Here is a 19,131-nt window from a genome sequence, read left to right on the forward strand (position 1 = left end):
TGCTTGCATGAATCAATAGTGATTTATAGAGCTTCATTAGTATGCCAGCAGCAATGCCTATAGTTATAATGACTTCATGCTTTGCATGATACAAGCCTCCTTTCTGCTGTGTATGACTAGGGAGAGAGTTATGTAGAGAAACTTTGACAAACATGCGCTTTTAGAGCTAGGTTCTGAAATTTGGCAGGGGATAATTGTACTTCTTTGCCCCTGAAGGTGTTGTGAAAACAGTGAATCAGTTTGTTTCCAAAGCGCTTGGACACTGTAACTTCAAATGGGATAGAAAAATCCATGAAGGGATCCAGTTTTCTTCAGAGCAGAGTTCCTCGTTAAAATGCTCATGAAAGACAAACCTTGGCCTGCAGAGCGGAAGGATCCATCCAGGTGACTGGCATGACACAGAAGAGGATGAAGAAACACATAGCAACAATAAGTACGCAGTGTTAGGACCTTGAGGTTTTTTTTAAACTGGCAGTTTCTCAGCTTTAATCACAAATGTTTAATGCACAAATTGTCCAGCTCCGTGCAGAAGGGAGATGATGTTCACAGATAATGTTTGCTGCCCTGTGCTCCCTGTGGGAAGAAAATTATGAGTTCCTTCTGGCTTCTTGGCTAATGCTAGGATACAACAGCCACAGAGGGAAAAGAAGCTGGTAAGGGCATTTTCTTTGTTATGTTCTGATGAGGACATTATAGCCCCTGGCTATAGGATAATGTACAGTGCTCAGTATTTTGTCTCAGTTTCTAGACCTGTAGCGTAGCAGTATAATATGTGCATATGTATATGTGTTGTAAGCTCCTAAAGAAAGGACACTGCAGCAGAGAAGGTAAGTTAAATAAAATCTGTGAGGCAGCGTTTTGGCAGCAGCTTTTTTTGACTGCTATAAAAGCCCACGTGGAAATGAACATTTTCAATATGAGTGGTCACACACTGACAGAGGATGATAAGATACCTATGAAGAGCAAATAAAAATGGCACTTACCTCAGACTACGGAAGTTTTAAATCTCCTTACAAAAGAGGCAGGTGGCATCAACACTGTAGTCAGTCAGGCCCAGAGAGCTGAACCCAAGGTCATCTAGTCAAGGCAGCAGTGAAGCCGAGACTCACCCCATGAACCAATGCAGGCTGAGAGTTGGGTGTAATGGCACTCCTGAATCCCAGGGTAATATATGCAATTAAATGGTTACTGGAATCCTGGACATCAGCTCTTTTTTTTTTATTAAATGTTGGCAATAGAAATGTATGTTCAGGTATGAGGTTATACACGTGCAGATGGTCTATGCATATGTGTGAATACCTGGAGAATCCCTCCATACATGGGCAGGCCAGTGCATCAAGCCAGCCTGCTAGAAAAAAAAATGTGAGAAATTGCTGAATTCCACCTAGACAGAATTTCCAGCTGGAAAAAAGAGGATGTGTCTGAGGAAACCTGGCTATGAGCTATTCCTGCCTCCAGGAACTTACACTAAGTATCTGCACAGAACAGTTTCTTCTTAAATAATTACTCACCTATTCAAACAAAGTCTTAGAAACAGTATATTCTTCACTTGATTATGTGGTAGTTACTTGCTATTCATCAATCTTTATATTTTTCCCTTAAAGACTTCTTAACTATTCCAGTCAAGGAAAGAAATGAGTGTAGCTGTATTTATATATAAAGTCTTGCTTCTTTTGTTACACCAACACATCCAGCTAGTGTGGGCAAAATTCATTCTTACAGTTGTGCCACTGATATAGTTTATACATATTGCTTTAGGAAAAATAAGTGGTAACAAAAGCAAGTTTAGCCTGGGGGCTATTATTACTGCTTTTTATTACATCTGTGTAATGTATTTATCTATCCACCTACATGTTTCACTCCTCTCAATGGTACCTTGACTGGGAAATATATGAATGAAAAATGCTGCAAGCTGGGTGACCTCCCAGGCAGGAGAGAGCAGAAATAATCGAGGAGCTGACAATCAGTGTTCAGTAATTTATTCCTGTAACGGTACATGGGTCTACTCTAATCAGCAAATACCTTCCTCCCCCTGCATACAGAGCTGCTGTCTGTCAGATAACTCATTTGCAGCAAACCCACATCAGCTCTGCCCGCAGTGTGGTTACCTCTAGAGGGCGGCGATTGACTGATTAATGTTTGTGCTGTAACTGGAGATTACTGGTTTACCCTGGATTAATCCCGTTGTGATGTTGCAGCTGTTTAGCAAATTACAGCTTCACTGCAAAAAGACGCAGTGGGTCTGACAAGGAAAAATCTCTAGTCCAGTTGAAATGATAGAGGAAATGTGGCCAAGTAATGTATTACAATTTGGCCCGAGCATTAGGATGATTTTACACACTGTCATGGGATCTTTAATTCTTACAAATACCAGAGGCCTTCATTTCTACAACAGCATTTGTTTGTGAGGTCCGTTGCAGAAACTAAGTATAAGCATGTTGAAAGCAGAGCAAAACAGGAAAGCAAATCTAATCGGTCAGCATCAATTGCTCTAAACTCACAAGATTACACTAACAGCTTGCTTCAGTTGGCTTCCAGCACGGAATGGTCCTGCTGTGCAAGCCACCATCCTCGGGACACACTTAAGAAAGATGAAGGGACAGTACTTGCCTTATTAACATTACTTGGTGCAGGAATTGCTTCCAGGGAGAAACAGCTGCCCAGCCCCATGTTTTGCATGGCTGCTTCTTCCTATACCTGCACTTCAGGTAAGAAACTAGTGGTAACATTTCCTGCTGCACCCTGTGATGCTGTGAGTGGTCCACATGTGGAATTCTGATGAGTATCACTCACCTTCCCCTTTTCCTTCAGACTGTTGCCATCATGCTGCTGCTAGCTGCTTTTATTTTAATTCATTCCGTACCCTTTATCCTGCTGTCAATGAGCCATATTCCACTTTTCAGCTCTGCATGGAAAATAGTGATCAGTTGTGTGTGAAAAGGGTGCAGTCAGGACAGCATTTCCGAACAGACTTATTTTTTAATTCTCATGAGCATGTCTCTGAATTTATGCTGTTGCTGTGCTACATTGCCACATTTGTATTTAAGTATGGAGCTGAAGTCTGTGCTCTGCAGCCAATATGCCCCCTTTGCTGCTCTTTGCTTTTTGTACTATGCTACAAGGTTTGCTGGGTCAAAAAGCATTTATTTCTGTGGCAGGTGACATCAGCATACGTGTCTTTGAGAAGACAGCGAGTATGAAAACATCAGCACCACTCCTTCTCTTTCCCTCTTTCTTAGCACAGAAAGATGGGGCTGGTTCTCAGTTTGTCACTTTTATATTTAGCATTGATTCCAAATAGTGTAGCTAGAGGGGATGGAAACACAGTCTACTCATTTTCATTTCTGTGTTGCCAGTATGAATTAGGACCAGGCTGGTATTGGCCCAGAATTATTAGTTTGCTTAGTACTTTGAGACCTCTTTGTATGGTTTTGTTACCTCTCATGCGCTATCCTGTGGAACAACGTGTCCGTAGCACAAAAGGCCCTGTTACTCTTCTTGGCCATCTTCATTCCTTGCAGCTATGGTGGTCTGGGAGTCAATGGCATGGGCACAAAAGATAAACTGTCTCTTAATTCCAAACACATCCTCCTGCATCATAGCATGACCATTACAGAAAAAGCTTGCATTTCTATAAACTGTCTGTGCTTGGGATTTTTGCTTTGTTTTGTGAGTGCTTTTTATGGACTCTTAGCTGTAATGACCCAGCTCCTACAACAAGCAGTTCTAGCACAAAGGATTTTTTAAAAAAATACACATATAGAAGCTGCTAGTAGCAAGTCTAACATTCCTGAAGAATGTTACTGTCCTCGGTTTTATATGCTACCTTTACTTTGTGGGTTTTACTTCTCAAAGTCTATCTAGCTGCTAGGAGTCTTCTTAAATCGAAATGGCATAGCAAAACCTATTTTGATAGCTTGCAGATTTAAAAAGAGAGCTCTTAACATAGTTTTTCCTTCCAAGGTAGAATGTACCTTTAATTGGAATACCTGCATGCACATTGTTAATGCAAAGTCTCTTTCCCGTAGTTCTGTCTTACAGTGAGTCATCCGCTTCTGGCTCTGTGTATCTATATGAAAATAGGTGAGAGTCAGCTTGGTTTCTTAAATTCCCTCTTCTATGTTGGCTGAAAAGCTGTGGTGGTTATTTTAAAAGGTTTCTCCTTCTCTAGACAAGATGTGAATGTAAATGCAATAAAAGCAGTATTGGATGTTCTCCTTGAATCGGTGATATAGCCACAAAATGCTGGATGTTTGCTTAATGTGGTGAAATACTAATCCACTTTCAGGCTGGTCAGAATTGGACCAATTTCATCAGAAATGTTTATGGTCTCAAGAAATAAAAATAGATTGAAGGCACCGTAATTTGGAATATCTCTGTTGTTTATCTCAGAGCCATATGAATCAGTATTAGCTGAGCACCTGACTTGTGGAGATCAGCTCTTTATATAAATATTAAATTGTAGCTTTTATTTGGAAAAAAATAGTTCTTGGATCGTTTTTTAGAATTTTGGGGCAAACCTTTCAAAACTCAAAAAAATTTCCACTTTTTCTAACTTCAATATTGTCCTTGTTTCCCGAGCTAAACCCTGAAGGTCATGACCTATTGTGAGGATAGATCTACTGCTTTATACATAACACCTTCTTTGCCCTGCATTATTCATGGTGATTTATAAGAGACAAATGTGCAACCCTATGTGAGCAATCAGTGAGATGTGCCATAATTTGAAAAGGCTGGCAGGTAGAGTTGCCACAGCGCGACTTAATGACAGACTGAGGGGATTTCTGTGACTTAGACCACAGTGATCTAACAGTACTGATACATGTTTTAGTTGGAAAAGAAAAAGATTGGAAGTATGATACAGTAAAACTAGCAAGCATGTGTCACTGTATTCACGTGTCATTCCTAAGATATTAAAAATGAGGTCTGACAACCCCAAATATAGTTTTCACAGGCAAGGCTGATGAAGAGCAAGATTGCTCAACACTTAGACAAGTGAACCCTTGCTAACTTTTGCTCTCTGAATAAGAACTTGTCTACTAAAGGAATTAAGGAAAACATTGAGCCAGCTCAATTGATTTGCAAGCTAGTGTTGGAAGAATTACAGAAAATACTTGCAACAGCATGAGGGCAGCAGGGAGGCAAGCTTGTCATTCTTTTAGATGGTAACAGAACGAGCTTCATGGCTTGAATCCTCACCTCCTCCAATTTATTTCTTTTTTGTCTTCATAGTTGAGAAAATCAAATTATGTTTGTTTATTGTCTCAACTGTAAATGAATAAAGATTCTTTCCAAACTCTCAGTGACCCTAACTTAATTATATTGTAAGTGTAGAACCATATTAGTATTCAGTATATCTGATCCTTTGACGGTCTGTTGGCTAAGTAGCCACCACAAACCATTTTCATTATCTAACAAGCTTCTTTAGCAGCCTTCTCCAGGAGGTATCAAAATGGTATCTGTAAGTTGTTGCTAAATTTAAGTCAATTCAGGCAAGAAATTAAATGTTGTTGTTATTATTATTTCCAAGAAAACCCCACTATGTGCTGGAAACATATGTCCTATTATAAGGTCAGTAACAGCCCATGAAGATGGCTAATTACTCAGATTTGAGTTTTTCACACCTAGACAGAGATGATGATAATTGTGTCTATCACTGTCCATTTCTGAAATCTTTTAGACTGCATGCTTTTGTAGAAAGAGCACAGCGATACGTTTATTTTTTAATAGAAAATGTGTATTACTTATCTAAAAGGAGAGCAGACTCTCATTCTCCATTTACTTGTCTTTCCCCTTATAACTCAGTCAGGGAATGTGGCAAAAGCAGGCTTAGAAATGAACTCTCTTGATTTGGCACTTTAAGGCAGCTATGCAAAATTCTGCTGCATCTTCTTCTGGGAAATGAGCTGTGTTATGATATGATTAAACTTTCGTTTTTAATCACTCTGATCAAGTGATCAAAGGTTTTGCTTCCTGGCTGGCAAATTTCTCCCAGCTATTGTGAAGCTGCATTTGAAATTTCCTTTTACTGTTTGTTGTTTGTAGGAAGAGCTTTTCACAAGTCAGAGTAAAATCTGTTTTGAAAGTACTGTGCCTAGCTATTTAGAGAATAAAGTTACTATGAATTAACTGTTAAGGAGTCTGAACAGGTTGGAATTTTAGACCCCAAAATGGGTCTTCAATTGCTGTGTGAATCAATTGAAAACCAAGATGGAAAAAGAGGGAGCAGAAGAGAAGGTAGATTTATTCTAGTTAGGTAAACAGGGAAAGAAATAAGTCCTCTAGTACTGCCTAGGAAAGACAGGCAGCTTCATAGCTCACATTTTACACTCATTTCAAACACTGACACACTGAAAGATTTAAGTTGTTGTGACTTACTTTACGAAACACACCCCTTTTCTAATGGTCATCTTAGAACAGTGTTGGTCTACCAAAAGTGCACTAAATCATTTCTTCCTGAAGTTAATGTAGTCCTTCTAAAGTTATTCCTGTTGTCCCTTAGAAATACAGTTTAAAAAATAAAATAAATATCAGGACATCAGGTTTCTGTACTGCAGTTTTGCACAAGTGAGAGATTAGAGGAATGGTGATGCTGCTGAATATCTCCCAAGGCTGTCCGAATCTTGAAAGAAGAAAAAAAAGAAAAACCAACAATAAAACCCTAGACCTTTAATTACAACATAATCATCTTGATCAGAGCAATAAATATAACAAATGTGAGGCAAGTATGTGTGTGAGACTGCAGGACAGAGAAAGGTTTAGGGCAAGGATCAGTGGAAAATCTTTAGAAATGATGTAAGAGAAAGCAAAGGCAGGGATTGGAGTTTGTAGCCCACAGCAGAGACTATAAAAACTCTGAAAGAAAGCTGAACATTAGGGATAAGTTAGGAGAAAGAACATAGCAGGACCTTTAAGCCTGGAATTTCTTATATCCAGTGCAAGGTAAGATGAGAGGGGTTGAGGATGTTTTTTGTGTCTTCTGCTCTGTTTACAGAAGCTTTATTTTCTTCTGTGCTTTCTTCTTTTAAATTGTTTTCATTTTTTTTGTATTACCAGGCATGCATAAGGTATATGCCCACATCTCATGTGAAATGCTAGTTTCTTCTTCCACTTTGGAATTAAAATAATAAGATGTTTATCTCTTGTATTTTTGGCACTAAAACTGAACTAATAATATTCAGTGGAAACTTATTTCCTTCAGTTAATCAGCTGATATTTAAACAAGATGTGTCAGTGCATTTTACAACAGGGACTAGTTAATTTTATGCTTTTGCAGTAAACTGCTGTATGTTTATATTGTTATGGATTTTCCTCTGTATTTGTTATTGTCAAAGGCATATTACTTCTTAAAGTAAGCCAAAGAGCTATGACAGAATAGTTCTGTTGCATTGCAAAATATCATACCTGGTAGACATTTTCTACATGTCATATATTGCAAAACACAAGACAAACTGTGTAGGGAAATTCTTTTTCTTTAATTTATGGATCTGCAAAAACATTTTATTATATCCTATATTAGATAATTGCTCATCCAGATTCTGCCACATTCCTGCAATAGAGTAACCCTGCAAAAACTCTCCTATACTAACAGAGTAATTATCATTATTCAGTGACCTTGTTACTTCAGCTTTTTACCACTGTAAATGAAGGCAGAAAAAATAATTTCTCCATTCTGAGTTCACATCTATTTCACTGTTTCTTTTTGCCTCCCAGACTGGAGTCATAGGAGTAAATACATGTGAATAACCTTTGATTTAGGTGTTCAGAGGCTACAGTAATTTTGGAATCTACTAATCTTTGAAGCACAAGCACGCAGTGCCTTTAACTTTCCTTACTTGGCGTTTTAATTTGGAGTGGCCATCCTCTTATGGGGAGAGCAGAGCTGAAAGCCAAGGAGCTGTGGGGACATTTTGTGCCCACTGATTCACTCAGGAAGCCTGAGGAAAATTATTGCATTTGTCTGTCTTTGCTCACCTGTATTCAGAATGTAGCTCCATCTACTTTTCTTGTAAAATACTTTGAATATCACGAGGAATAACAGGGAAAAAACACCCAACCAACCCACACCAGCCCCAAACCAAGGAAATACATGGTGTAAATTATGGGAAAAATGTATCTGGTTGGACCAGATGTTCTTCAGTATTTATAAATGCTCATGACACTGATTTCAGCAGAGTAGGACTTTATTTTCACTCTTGGAATGAATGACAAGTGTACCTCTCTGGGCTTCTTAGGTGGCAAATTAAAACCTTGAACCACACAACAGTTGTAAGAACTCTCTTGATTGACCCTAACAAAGATTGCAAGTGATTACAACTTTCCTTTTCGACTCAGAGGAACAGATTACTCTTTAGTTTCCATTTGGAATGCATCTTCACCAAGAAACTGGCTTCTTCTTCAGTCAACATCCTTGATCAGAACATTTAAAAGTGTTTCTCCAGTAAATCAGTGTCAGCGTTTCATTCTCTTGTTGAGAAATTCCAATGCCTTTCTTCATTTCTATGAGCTTCTCTTGAAGGGGTATCTTGAGGGATATTTTTACAGGACTTTGAATGGCCTATGCCTTTGTACTGATAATATATTCTAATAATATATTATTCATAACAGGTATGAAGAATTTCCACTTATCACTACAGTGCTGTTAGAAAAGGAGATGATTTTTCTGAATTTAGAAAAACACAATACCTTTCTTGATTTTTATTGATAGAAGTATTTCTTATTTTTACTTCAGATGCTGAAGATGGCACTCTAACAATGAACAGTTTTTAGTTCTCATGCTAAAGACTAACGAGAAAACTAAATGTAAAGTTGTTAGAACCATTAAGAAAAGTTGGCATGTTCAGTTGGTACATATTGAAATAGTGTAGGGTTGAGGGTTTGCTAGCAATGAAGAAAAATAATGTTTTGTTTTCCATTGTGCATACCAAGAATACTGTAGCTCATCTCATTTAGAAAAGGTAAAAAAAGGTTCTTCACATTAGGACGTATTTTCTGACATATCTTAGTGTGCTTCTTATTTAATAGTCCCTGGGCTTCTAGATGGGCTTTCTCACTTCTGTTTGTTTCCTGCTCATGGTCTCCTACTTTTACGGTATGGAAGTGAGTTTGGGGTTTTAAATCTCTAAAATGTGTTGCTAAAAATAGATTTATTGCACAGTGTAGTCATGTTTGCAAGGTGTCCAACTTATCTGCTTCCTGCCCATTCTAAGGAAAAGTGTCCTCACTTTTCTGTGTGGCCACTTGATTTCATACTCTTTATTCAAATGAAGAGATGAAGACTATGACTGGGAGGTCTTCCACAAGTGTTTGTCCACCTGCGTTAGTTAATTTTTTTACTGACTCATGCTTGTGTTTGTTAAGCACATATACCCTAGCAGGGCTGTATTCATTTGTACAGTTTTTGTACACTGCATGGGAGTTAGGGTGTCACATTTTCAACCTTTCTTCATACAAGCCGCGTGATTCATGTGCTGCTTTCATGAACATTGTGCCTTCCATGGGCTGGGGTGATGCAGAGACTAGGTAAACCCTGAGCAGATTAGGCTATTGTTAAATAAAAAGCACAGATGACAGGAACAGGTGTTTACCTGAGCAACATCTGACCCCACCTGCATCCACCAAAAGCACAGCTATCAATAGCTGAATCAGCATTTACAATAGATACTTTGATAAAACACAGACAGAGATAACTATCATGGTGATAAGAAAACACATCAGGACCAAAGACTGGAAATCATATTTTTTACAGTGAATGCAATTATGGAATTTAAGACTCTGAAAAACAATGGTTAACCTGAAGTGCCTTCTTGAGAAAACTTTAAGGAACTTCTTTACAGGAAGTGGTACATCCTTGGCCTTGAAATACTGATAGACAAAATGCTTCATTTGGGGCGCAGATATACCTAGGTGTTACCTCAAAATCAGTAGTCTTGCACCTCTTGCATAAGTTCATGAATTTTATGTTCTCTCTACTTACATTATATTAAATCTACACACACCTGTTTATCTACATTGTTGGAAAACTGAAAATAAAGGGAAATTTACATTGTAGAAATTGACATTTTCTGCAATATATATCTAATAAAACATATAGCATTGCTTAAACATCTACAGCTACTCCAGGAAACACATTATTAATAATATGAAGTGCCTGATCTGACTGCTTGCATTTCGTTTTACCACAAAGACCCATGATTCAATGTCTTGCTTCAGTAATTTTTTAGAAAGCAGTATGTAAGAAGTATTCATATCTCATCTGTGGGATGGGAGCAAAAACACCACTCTAACCTATTTTTGGACTCTGTTTTTTTTTTTTTTTCTGAGGGTAGGATTTGTTTTGATTTTTCTCCCTTTTCTTTGATATTTACATGACTAGAAAATTACCCTTGAGATATATGCAGTCCCTTATGAGTTTCTGAAATCACTAGGACTGCGGGTATGGGCATATTTTTGGCTTTGTGGTGATAAATATGCTCAGAGGATCCATCCTGTAACTTTTAAAAGTAGGGAAAATTGGCTTCAGCAGGACTTATTCTCAGAGCTTCACACAAGCCATCTATAAGTTGTTCTTTTAGTAAGATACTTATCCATCATAATATTTTTGGCCAAGGTAGTTTCCCATCAGGTGTCCAGTTCAAGGCTAGTGAGGCCAATGTTAGGACTCAGTGATACATTTGATTAAGACAGGTAGCAGCAGTTAATTTTTTATTTTGTGAGACCAGAGCAGCAACAAAATATATCAGTAACTGGCTTGTAGAGACAGCTGTGATTTCCTCCAGCTGGTTGAAATGTGCATGGTATGAGAGATTCTCACAGGTAGGTGATGGAGGCTTACCAGTACCATCCCAGTGCTCATAGTGCAGAAGGTCTGAGTCCTAATGGACATCACCTGGAGCTTCCCATTGTCTTTCACAGAATCAGAGAATGGTCAGGGTTGGAAGGGACCTTCTGTAGATTACCCACTCCAACCCTCCTGCTAAAGCAGGTTCACCTAGAACAGGTTGCACAGAAGCTCTGCATCAGGTCAGCTTGGGAACATACAGCACAAAACCCCAAGGTCTTCTGGACTCAGCCACAAGCTCATTACAAAGCGAAGGTCCTCATTTGCAGGTGAGCTCACTCTTGTGTCGGTGTTGCAACGACAAGCAGAGCATTGTCATCAATATATAGTGGAAGCTGAAATGAAAGATTACAGTGCAAGGCATGATGTCTTGCCTTAGTTCTCTTGCTAACAGGCCAGCAGGAAAAATAAAGCTCTTGTGATTTATATTTGCAGAGTAATCTCTACAGTAATGTGAAATATGATAGTTCATATAAGAACAATGACAGCTGTTACCATTTTTGACAGGCAATGGGTTTGGAGTTTGGTGATAGATTGCATGCTGTCTGGGGTTTGTTCAGCCCACTTATCTTCAGGATTTTTTTGGTTTTTTTTCTTTAAAAGAAAAACCTCTTTTAAGTCCTTTGTTTTCATGTTGGAGACTTAAGAGTTTCTGTTTGGTAAAGAATTTCGCCTTCTTATGATCTTTTCTTGGAAAATGGCTCTGCACATATTCCTAAGAAAAAGTTTTGAATGTTTATCCTGCTTTGATAAGGGAGAGTAACACTCTCTCTTTTATCTTTAATTTTATTTTAATTGGACCTGTAACAAAGATACCTAATTATGTGAGGAATTTTAGTTTTGACACATTTCAAGCTAAAATATCAGTAAAACACATAAATATGTCTGAATTTCAGACTTGCAATTACATTTAGTTAAGGGTAAAGCATATTTTATGTCAGATAACACCAGACCAGACCCTGGGATACTAAAGGCATAAAATAATACCCCAATCCCTTGACCTATCTCTGTGAAACTGGTGGTGAGGAGTTTTCCAGAAGGACAAAAATTCAATGTAAGGGTACATCTTGCAAAGGCCCATGTGGTTGTTGGAGCTTTGAGCATTCTCCTTCAGTAAAAAATAATGTCAAGCCTTGCTTTAGGTCTCTCTTGGAACTGGTCAAAGTAAAATGTGGATGAGATGAAGCAAGAACCAGTGCAGGGCTGGGAAAACTTTTTGGCAAGAGGGCTCTGCTTACCTGGTTGTAACAGAGGAGCTCAAGGAGAACAAACAGCACTTGCTTTTAACTACTAAGATTCTATGACATGGTGGAAGGTGGAAAGCCAAGTCCCAGACTTGTAGAAGACTGTGATTTTAGTTATGTTTACATAGTCTTCATCGAACCCTTGGTTTTGCAAATGCTTTTTTAGAGCTAAACTGCTCCACTATAACAACCCTTCTTTCTTCTGCCTTGGTCCCATTGCCACATGAAAATCAGCTCAACAGGATCTTGCCAAGCTTAAGTTTTGCTCTTTTTTAAAGCAGTGACATTGCTTCTTAGCTACTTATTTCCATGGGAACTACAGCCAAGCTTTAACTACTTATGATTTCCCCTGCTTCTAATTTCACTGATGTTGAGTTCTGACCAGTTAATCAAATGTCTTTTGTGTTGCAGGTGCCTTAATGTTTATTTTGATTAGTGTACCAGTTGCTATATTTAGCACTTTGGGTTGAATGAATACCAGCCCAGACCTTAAACTATAATAAACGTGTTTTTAATCTTGCCATTTATTTTTATGTCTCTGTCTCCAAATAATCAGGATGTGGTTACCTGTGAAGGTAGTATACTACTGCTTCAAATTTCAATGCACACCCACATATAAAAATATACATTGTAGAGGACTACAGCTTTAAAAACACTGAGACAGACCCTTGTCCTACTGTAATGGCTGTTGCCCTCGAACTGAGAGACAGTGGTACCACCTGGCTCGATCCTTTGACTTTGTTCTTTGATTCCAGAGGACTAAGTGTGTTTCACCCCTACAGAATAACCAGCAGATTTCTGATCCCTCATGGGCATAATAAAAATGCATATGTATAATGGAATAGCCAAATAACAGATGCACACGTAAAATGTATTGAAAAAGCCAAGCATGAAACATGGTTTCAAGAAAAAACACTACAAATGTTAGATCTTCACTTTTTAAAAGCGGACTCCAAGTATTTTTGTGGCTTTTCTCCTTTGTAGCGTGAAGGAAAAGTACAAAGCCAAATGGTTTTTACCATGTGCTTTCTGCCTGATCTAATGGGAAATTTTCTATGCAGAGGATAAAACAACTATCATACATCATAGAAATGTATTTATAAATCCTTTCTAGTTCTCTTTGCCAAGCAGAGTCAGCAAAGAATGGCACAATCAGACTTGAATTGTACTCTAGAGCAGGACTGGAGGCAGATTAATCAGCAAATTAGTAGATATCTTCAGTACTAGAGGCCCCCACCTAATTTTCATTAACTGCAGCTGAAATATTGCCACCTGAGTGAGTTGGAAGCACACCAGGTTTTAATAGCTACATCCAAGTAAGGGCTTAAACAGTGTGGCTAAAGAACACCCTGAGCAGCTTCCTGATCCCAGGCCTCCATAAACTTAACCTTCCTTGCACTGAAAGGCTCTGTGGGTATCTTCAGTTCCACAGCTGTGGCATGCGATCAAAACACCAGCAATCTGAGTGATGGATTCCCATGTAAGCTTTTCCCAGGTGTAGAAGCTGGATAACTTTATTCCAGGATCCCAAGAAGATCCTGGAAGTTGTGGCTACTGTTAACTCACGTTGAGAACTGATGAAATGTAGCCTTGCTTTCAAAATGCTGCTGGAGAGGCTTGTAGTTTTTATAACAGCTTTAAGCACTTATCATTCATGTGGGGTGAGGGGTATCGGGGTCATCCTGGGTGCCTGTGAGCCAATCTCCCTTCTTACAAGTGAGTGTCTAGTTCATCTGGTTTTAACATAAGTTTGCATTCATTACTGCTGCCCCTGCAAGGACTTGGTTGTCATGCAGAAATGAATTAATAGATTTGCAGGGCTGTAAAGGAGCAAAGAGGAGGGAGATCATTCTGCACCAAAATGTGAAGAGCATCCAGCTGGCACTATCTGGTCACTGGGTTTTATGCAGTGACTCTGTAAGACAGAAAAAAAAAAAAGCATTAACAGCTATTGGAACAGAATCTTCCCTTTGCTTTCAGTTCTTTAAGACCTTGGGAGCAAGGTTCCTCCAGGAATGGCACTGTGAAGTCATTAACAGGATACTCTCCTTTACAGATGCTGCAGTTCCAGCTTGTGGTGGTGCATTTGGCCCTTGCGATTACCCTACTGCAGTGGAGCTCTAGCTCAGTGCTTCTTGCAGAGGCAGCTCCAGAGGTAGGTGGATGTTTCTGGTGATTGTCATGTAACCCTGCTCTTCCTCGTGTTGTTCTTGGCCATGGTCTCTGAAGAGTGTTGGGAGGTGAACCGTTGGTATTGACTTTGCAAGGGCAATGCAGGAGCAGGACAACTTCCCCAGTGAAAGGAGTGATGCAAATTACATGGCTCTGGGAGGACAGACAGAATGAAATCTCACCCAGATTCACGCAACCTCTCCTGAAATACTGTGAGATTTCTGTGTGTTAAAACACTGTCCAGTGACTTTGGCTAGAGAACTTCCTGGAGAGGGGAAGCAGGTGATGGGGCAGGGAAATAAATTCATCTGACACTGAAGGGAAGGTTTTATTCTTCTTAAAAGACAGATAATAACATAAGAAATCTACAGCTTTCAACAGTCATAAGGAGACCCCTGAGAGAGGAACACCTACACAAAAGTTACAGATTAAAGGAGACAGAATAGACCAGAAAAGGGAAGTAGCAAAGTAATTTACTTAAGCTTGCAAAGGAAAGCAGCAAATGAAATGGGAGAGCTGTCTTACATTTCATCCAGTACAATATGCAGGGGTTGCACCTGAAAATACCTCTGTTGCATTCTCTTTTTATATGTCTTCTTGACACAAAACAGATTTTGCAGGAAAGGTATTTAGGTAGTGGTTTCATGCTATAAAAAATTCAAGGATATAAAATTTTAATCAAAGTAGCACTGTTTGGCTGTAGGGTCTTTACATAGATTTTTAAGATTAGTTTATAAGTTAGATGCATACTGAAGAATACTGATGGATCCTTTCACCTTGCTCTCTGTCTGCACATAAGTATACCATGACTATACAAAATAATGTTTGTTACTGATAATAGGGCTTGGGGGAAACACTCCCTACATCAGTGCTGCAGCAGCTCCTGCTGTGATGCCACAGAGACCTAGTATCCCATCTCCAGCAATGACAGGCTTATGTGAAAAGAATATAAGAACAGAACATCTTCAGAGACTTCCTGATTCAGAGCCTTGCATTGGATCAGGATGTGTTATACCTGCTGCTGAGACTGAATTTGTCTTTGAAACAGTTTAAAATCTTGGTGTCCGTGATGCTCTTTGGCAATGCATTTCACTTTATCAATGTGCTGTGTTTAAAAAGTGGCTCCTTATATTTATTTTAAATCCACCAGCTGGTGACTTCACTAGGTGGACAGAGAAGCTCTTTTTCTTGAGGAGAAAATTACTAGTCTTTATTCACCTCTTTGCTCTTTTTAAGTTTATAAACACTGCACTGTACTCCCTGTATATCTCGCTTATCTCTGCTTATCTTTGAAGCTGTATTTTGTTCAGTGATTCACCATAGGAAAACCCTGGCCCACTTCTGATTATCATTTTAGCTGTATCTATACTTTTTACAGTTCTGTTATATCATTTTTAAGCAAAGTAAGTGGGACTGCACAAAATACTCAATAACAGAGGCTTTTTTTACATTCTAGTCTCAAGCATTATTGTAGACATTTATTCCCTACTAACCAGATGGGAGACTTCAGCTTTTTTTGAAGGCATGATTTTGTTGTAAACGTCTATGAAAGTTGTATAACCCTGAAAGGGAACAGAAAGGATGGCTCAGTGCACTTGAGGATCATAAAAAATCAAGTCAGAGAACGATATGGAATTTTTTACAAAAGTACCAGCAGTGCTACATCATTTGTGTCATTGTTGTGGTTGCATGCTCCTCCTTATATAAAGATCAGTTTTATACACTCCACCACCAGTTATGCCACCCATCAGTAGTGGGAAATGTCATCACCACAACTATGGTGTGGACTGTGGTAGACACAAGCATATTACATCATCTCTGTGATGGTTTCCTTTACATTTGCACTAAACTCACTGTGTATTAATGAGAAAGATAGTGGAGTGCTTTTAAAGAGAGAGGAAAACCTGCTTCAATGTGTAAAATAAAAGTTTTGGTCAGAAAATTTTATCTAATTCTGTGGAGACCATGTGGATCAAGAAGGCAAATATTTCATCTGAAGAGGGAATGATTTGAGCTTGATACCTACTTTAGAAGACTAGCTGCTGCTCTACATTTTTCTATTATTTGCAAAGCAAACATTTCCCTTTGATTTGTTTCATTTCTGTCTTGATAGACCCCCAATATTCTCAACTATTCCAGAAAGCAAAGCAGGGTTTGGTTTTGAAAAGATGTGAAGCCTAATGTCATAAATAAGGTTCAAACTTCTGTGTCAAGTCAACAAACTGTTCTTTCCTTTCCTTCTCCCCTGCATAAATTCTTTGAATGTCACTGCTGAGCAAGTTTATCCTGGGATATTTTTTGCATAACAATCAAATAATTTGTCAGCCTTGGATGAAAAGCTCTGTATAAGCGTTCATTATTATTTATTAGTATTCATTTAAAAAAAAAATCAGTTTTCAGAAAAATATCAGGATAGATATTGGAGTCTGGTAATGGTGATTGCGTTTTTTTAAAAGGATTAAATTACTCAGCTTATGCTGTAAGTGATACTAATCACACCGCTGAGGTAGGGGCAGTCGGCTGGCCCACAAAAATGGCTTTGTGAGGTAATAAATTTTGATATATCTTGCAATGATAATGAGGATGAGTTTAGTTCTATTAAAAAAAAAATCCCAACTATTTATGGCAAGCTGCTGTGGGTGCAAAATGGCCATATTTCACAGAAGGAACTTTGTTTTAATACAGTGGCCCAGGTTTAGCATCCTAGTGATTATACGTTTATAGGACTGCTGCTGTGAAAGTGGTTGAAACAGTATTTCCGGAACTTGAATAGCCAGGAAATATTCCCCATTTCTTTTACAGCCTTTGGAGCCTTTTCCTGGTCTTGGTATGGGAGCACATCCCATTGCCAGTGAAGAGAAGTCGTCCACGAACCTCGCAGCCAAATTATTCCTTCTGGATGAGCTGGTGTCTCTGGAGAACGAGGTAGCTGAGACCAAGAAGAAAAGAAGTTTCCCAGGATTTGGCTCCCCAATTGACAGGATTTCTTCAACCTCTGTAGATACTAAAGTCAAACAGAGGTAAATTCTTAGATGTTCCTACCAGTGATCAAGTTGGAAGAAGACTGTTGGTAGCTGTCCTGGATACAGATGGGTTAGCTTTAACCACCAGCAGGTTTACTAGTCAGTTGTGACATGCCTCTGATCGGGGTACTAGAATCTCTACAGAGACCATTCTGGTTGCGTGGTGTGTAATCCTTCAGCTGTGATGAATAATACACACACTTCATTCTTCCCCATAACACAATACAGCTAACAAAGAACATTCAAACATATGCTTTGGTTTTTTATTAGTACATTTCTTTGCACCGATGATAACTAACATTCTGTTTAAAACTGCCTTTTTGATAATGAGATGATTTAAGGCAAAAATATGCCTGAGGTTCAAAAATAGAGGGGCAGGAATAGGTGTTCCCGAGGCTGGGTTGAAGAGGAGGTATGGTGGTGTGTCTTGAATAGCAAGATGGAAAACACATTGTATGAATTGGCAGACAGTTAATAGAACAAGCTTCAACACCTCGATCAGCTTGTGATATGCCAGGTTTTAATCAGTACAGCAATAACTTCACAGTACTCATTTGAAGATAAGCATGTTTGTAACAGGGCTAAGCAATGACACCGTGATATGGCTGGGGAGAGCCAGTGAGTGCACTTGGGGCAAAGCTCAAGGGGCTGCTCACCATATCTGAAAGAGCTTAACTGTCTTGTTCCTTTCTTCTGGTAACTGTCTTCTTTTGGATGGAATCCCCAGTGCCACAAAGTATTTAATAATATGCTTTAAGCTTAATCTGGAAGTGGAAAGTATTCACAAGAGCCAGTCAGCATTACAAGTATTTTTTCCAAACAGTTTTGCAATATTTTCTTGTTGTTTTTCCATTTATCCACCCACTCTGCTACTAGGACTTTTTGACTGCAGCCAAAAGTGATAAAATACAAAATTCTTAAAACCTTGAGTAGAAGTATTCTGTTCTGTCTATCTCTTCAAGAGATCAAAATCAGCTCAATCTTTGTTTGCCTTTTAGCATGTTTGCCCTTTCCAGGGGAAGAAATACAAGGTAATTTTTGAAGCTGCTTTTTGCAAAAGTACATGTTATTCCCAGTTAGTCTTATGCTTTTGGGGTGGAAATGTCATTTCATTCTACATGCAGTACAAAGGGGGAAAAAAACAGAAATAGGGGAAATTGTGGTAAAAATTATCCAAGATTTCTAACAGATTGTCTCTGTATAATGAGCTCATGCAAATGAGTGAAGCACTGCACGGAATTCTTCCTTACCCAGCATCATCAGCACAGTTTGCAGTTTTGTGTTGAGATTATCACTTTGGGGAAGCTAATTAGCTTTTGAGTGTGAGGTTTACTCCTTTATTAGAACCATCTGAGCTGTTTTGATTACTGATAGTCAGATTCTAGCATCAACATGGACTGCAGATCCTATGAGTGCTACAAAACAGTAATAAGGTTGTACCTTTAGGTGGAAACAGGCAGAGGCTTCTGTATTTAGAGGAGTAAAGCAGAGGACTGTCTTGCACACAGTAGATAACAGCCCATTCCTATACCAACAGAGATATTCATCTTTAGAGACCAGATAATTACTTTTGAAGTGTGAAAAGTGTTAAATAATTCAGAGTCCTGAATCTAATAGTATGTGTAGCACCTGGCAACACAGCAGAAACTTTTGGAAAAGAGGAGTTCAAATATAAAACCACTTAACAGATTGTTGTGGCAGTCACCAGTTACAGTAGGGTCCGTGTCCTAATCTTGCTCAACATCAATTTATAGCGCTTTCAGAGTATGGGGTAAGCGTGCACGAAGACATGAGTCTTTAGAAGATGTAGAGAGATTCATAGGCTGATGGACAGAAAGAGACTTCGGAAATC

The 19,131-nt window shown here is 38.8% G+C and overlaps 1 protein-coding gene across 4 annotated transcripts in view; it reads left to right on the top strand.

The window, feature by feature from the left end:
• Window positions 1-19,131, top strand: part of OSTN (osteocrin) — a 52,081-nt gene that overhangs the window by 28,504 nt on the left and 4,446 nt on the right. For 3 of the 4 annotated variants that reach the window (XM_069864600.1, XM_069864597.1, XM_069864599.1), the window contains exons 2-3: window positions 14,141-14,239; window positions 17,059-17,276. In XM_069864600.1, coding sequence (XP_069720701.1) covers window positions 14,141-14,239; window positions 17,059-17,276 — 317 coding nt within the window. Of the gene's footprint in view, window positions 1-6,848; window positions 6,943-14,140; window positions 14,240-17,058; window positions 17,277-19,131 lie in introns of those variants that run through there. The other variant, XM_069864598.1, reaches the window with a different exon arrangement.

Source organism: Phaenicophaeus curvirostris, chromosome 10 (assembly GCF_032191515.1).
Source record: "Phaenicophaeus curvirostris isolate KB17595 chromosome 10, BPBGC_Pcur_1.0, whole genome shotgun sequence".
Taxonomy (NCBI): domain Eukaryota; kingdom Metazoa; phylum Chordata; class Aves; order Cuculiformes; family Cuculidae; genus Phaenicophaeus; species Phaenicophaeus curvirostris.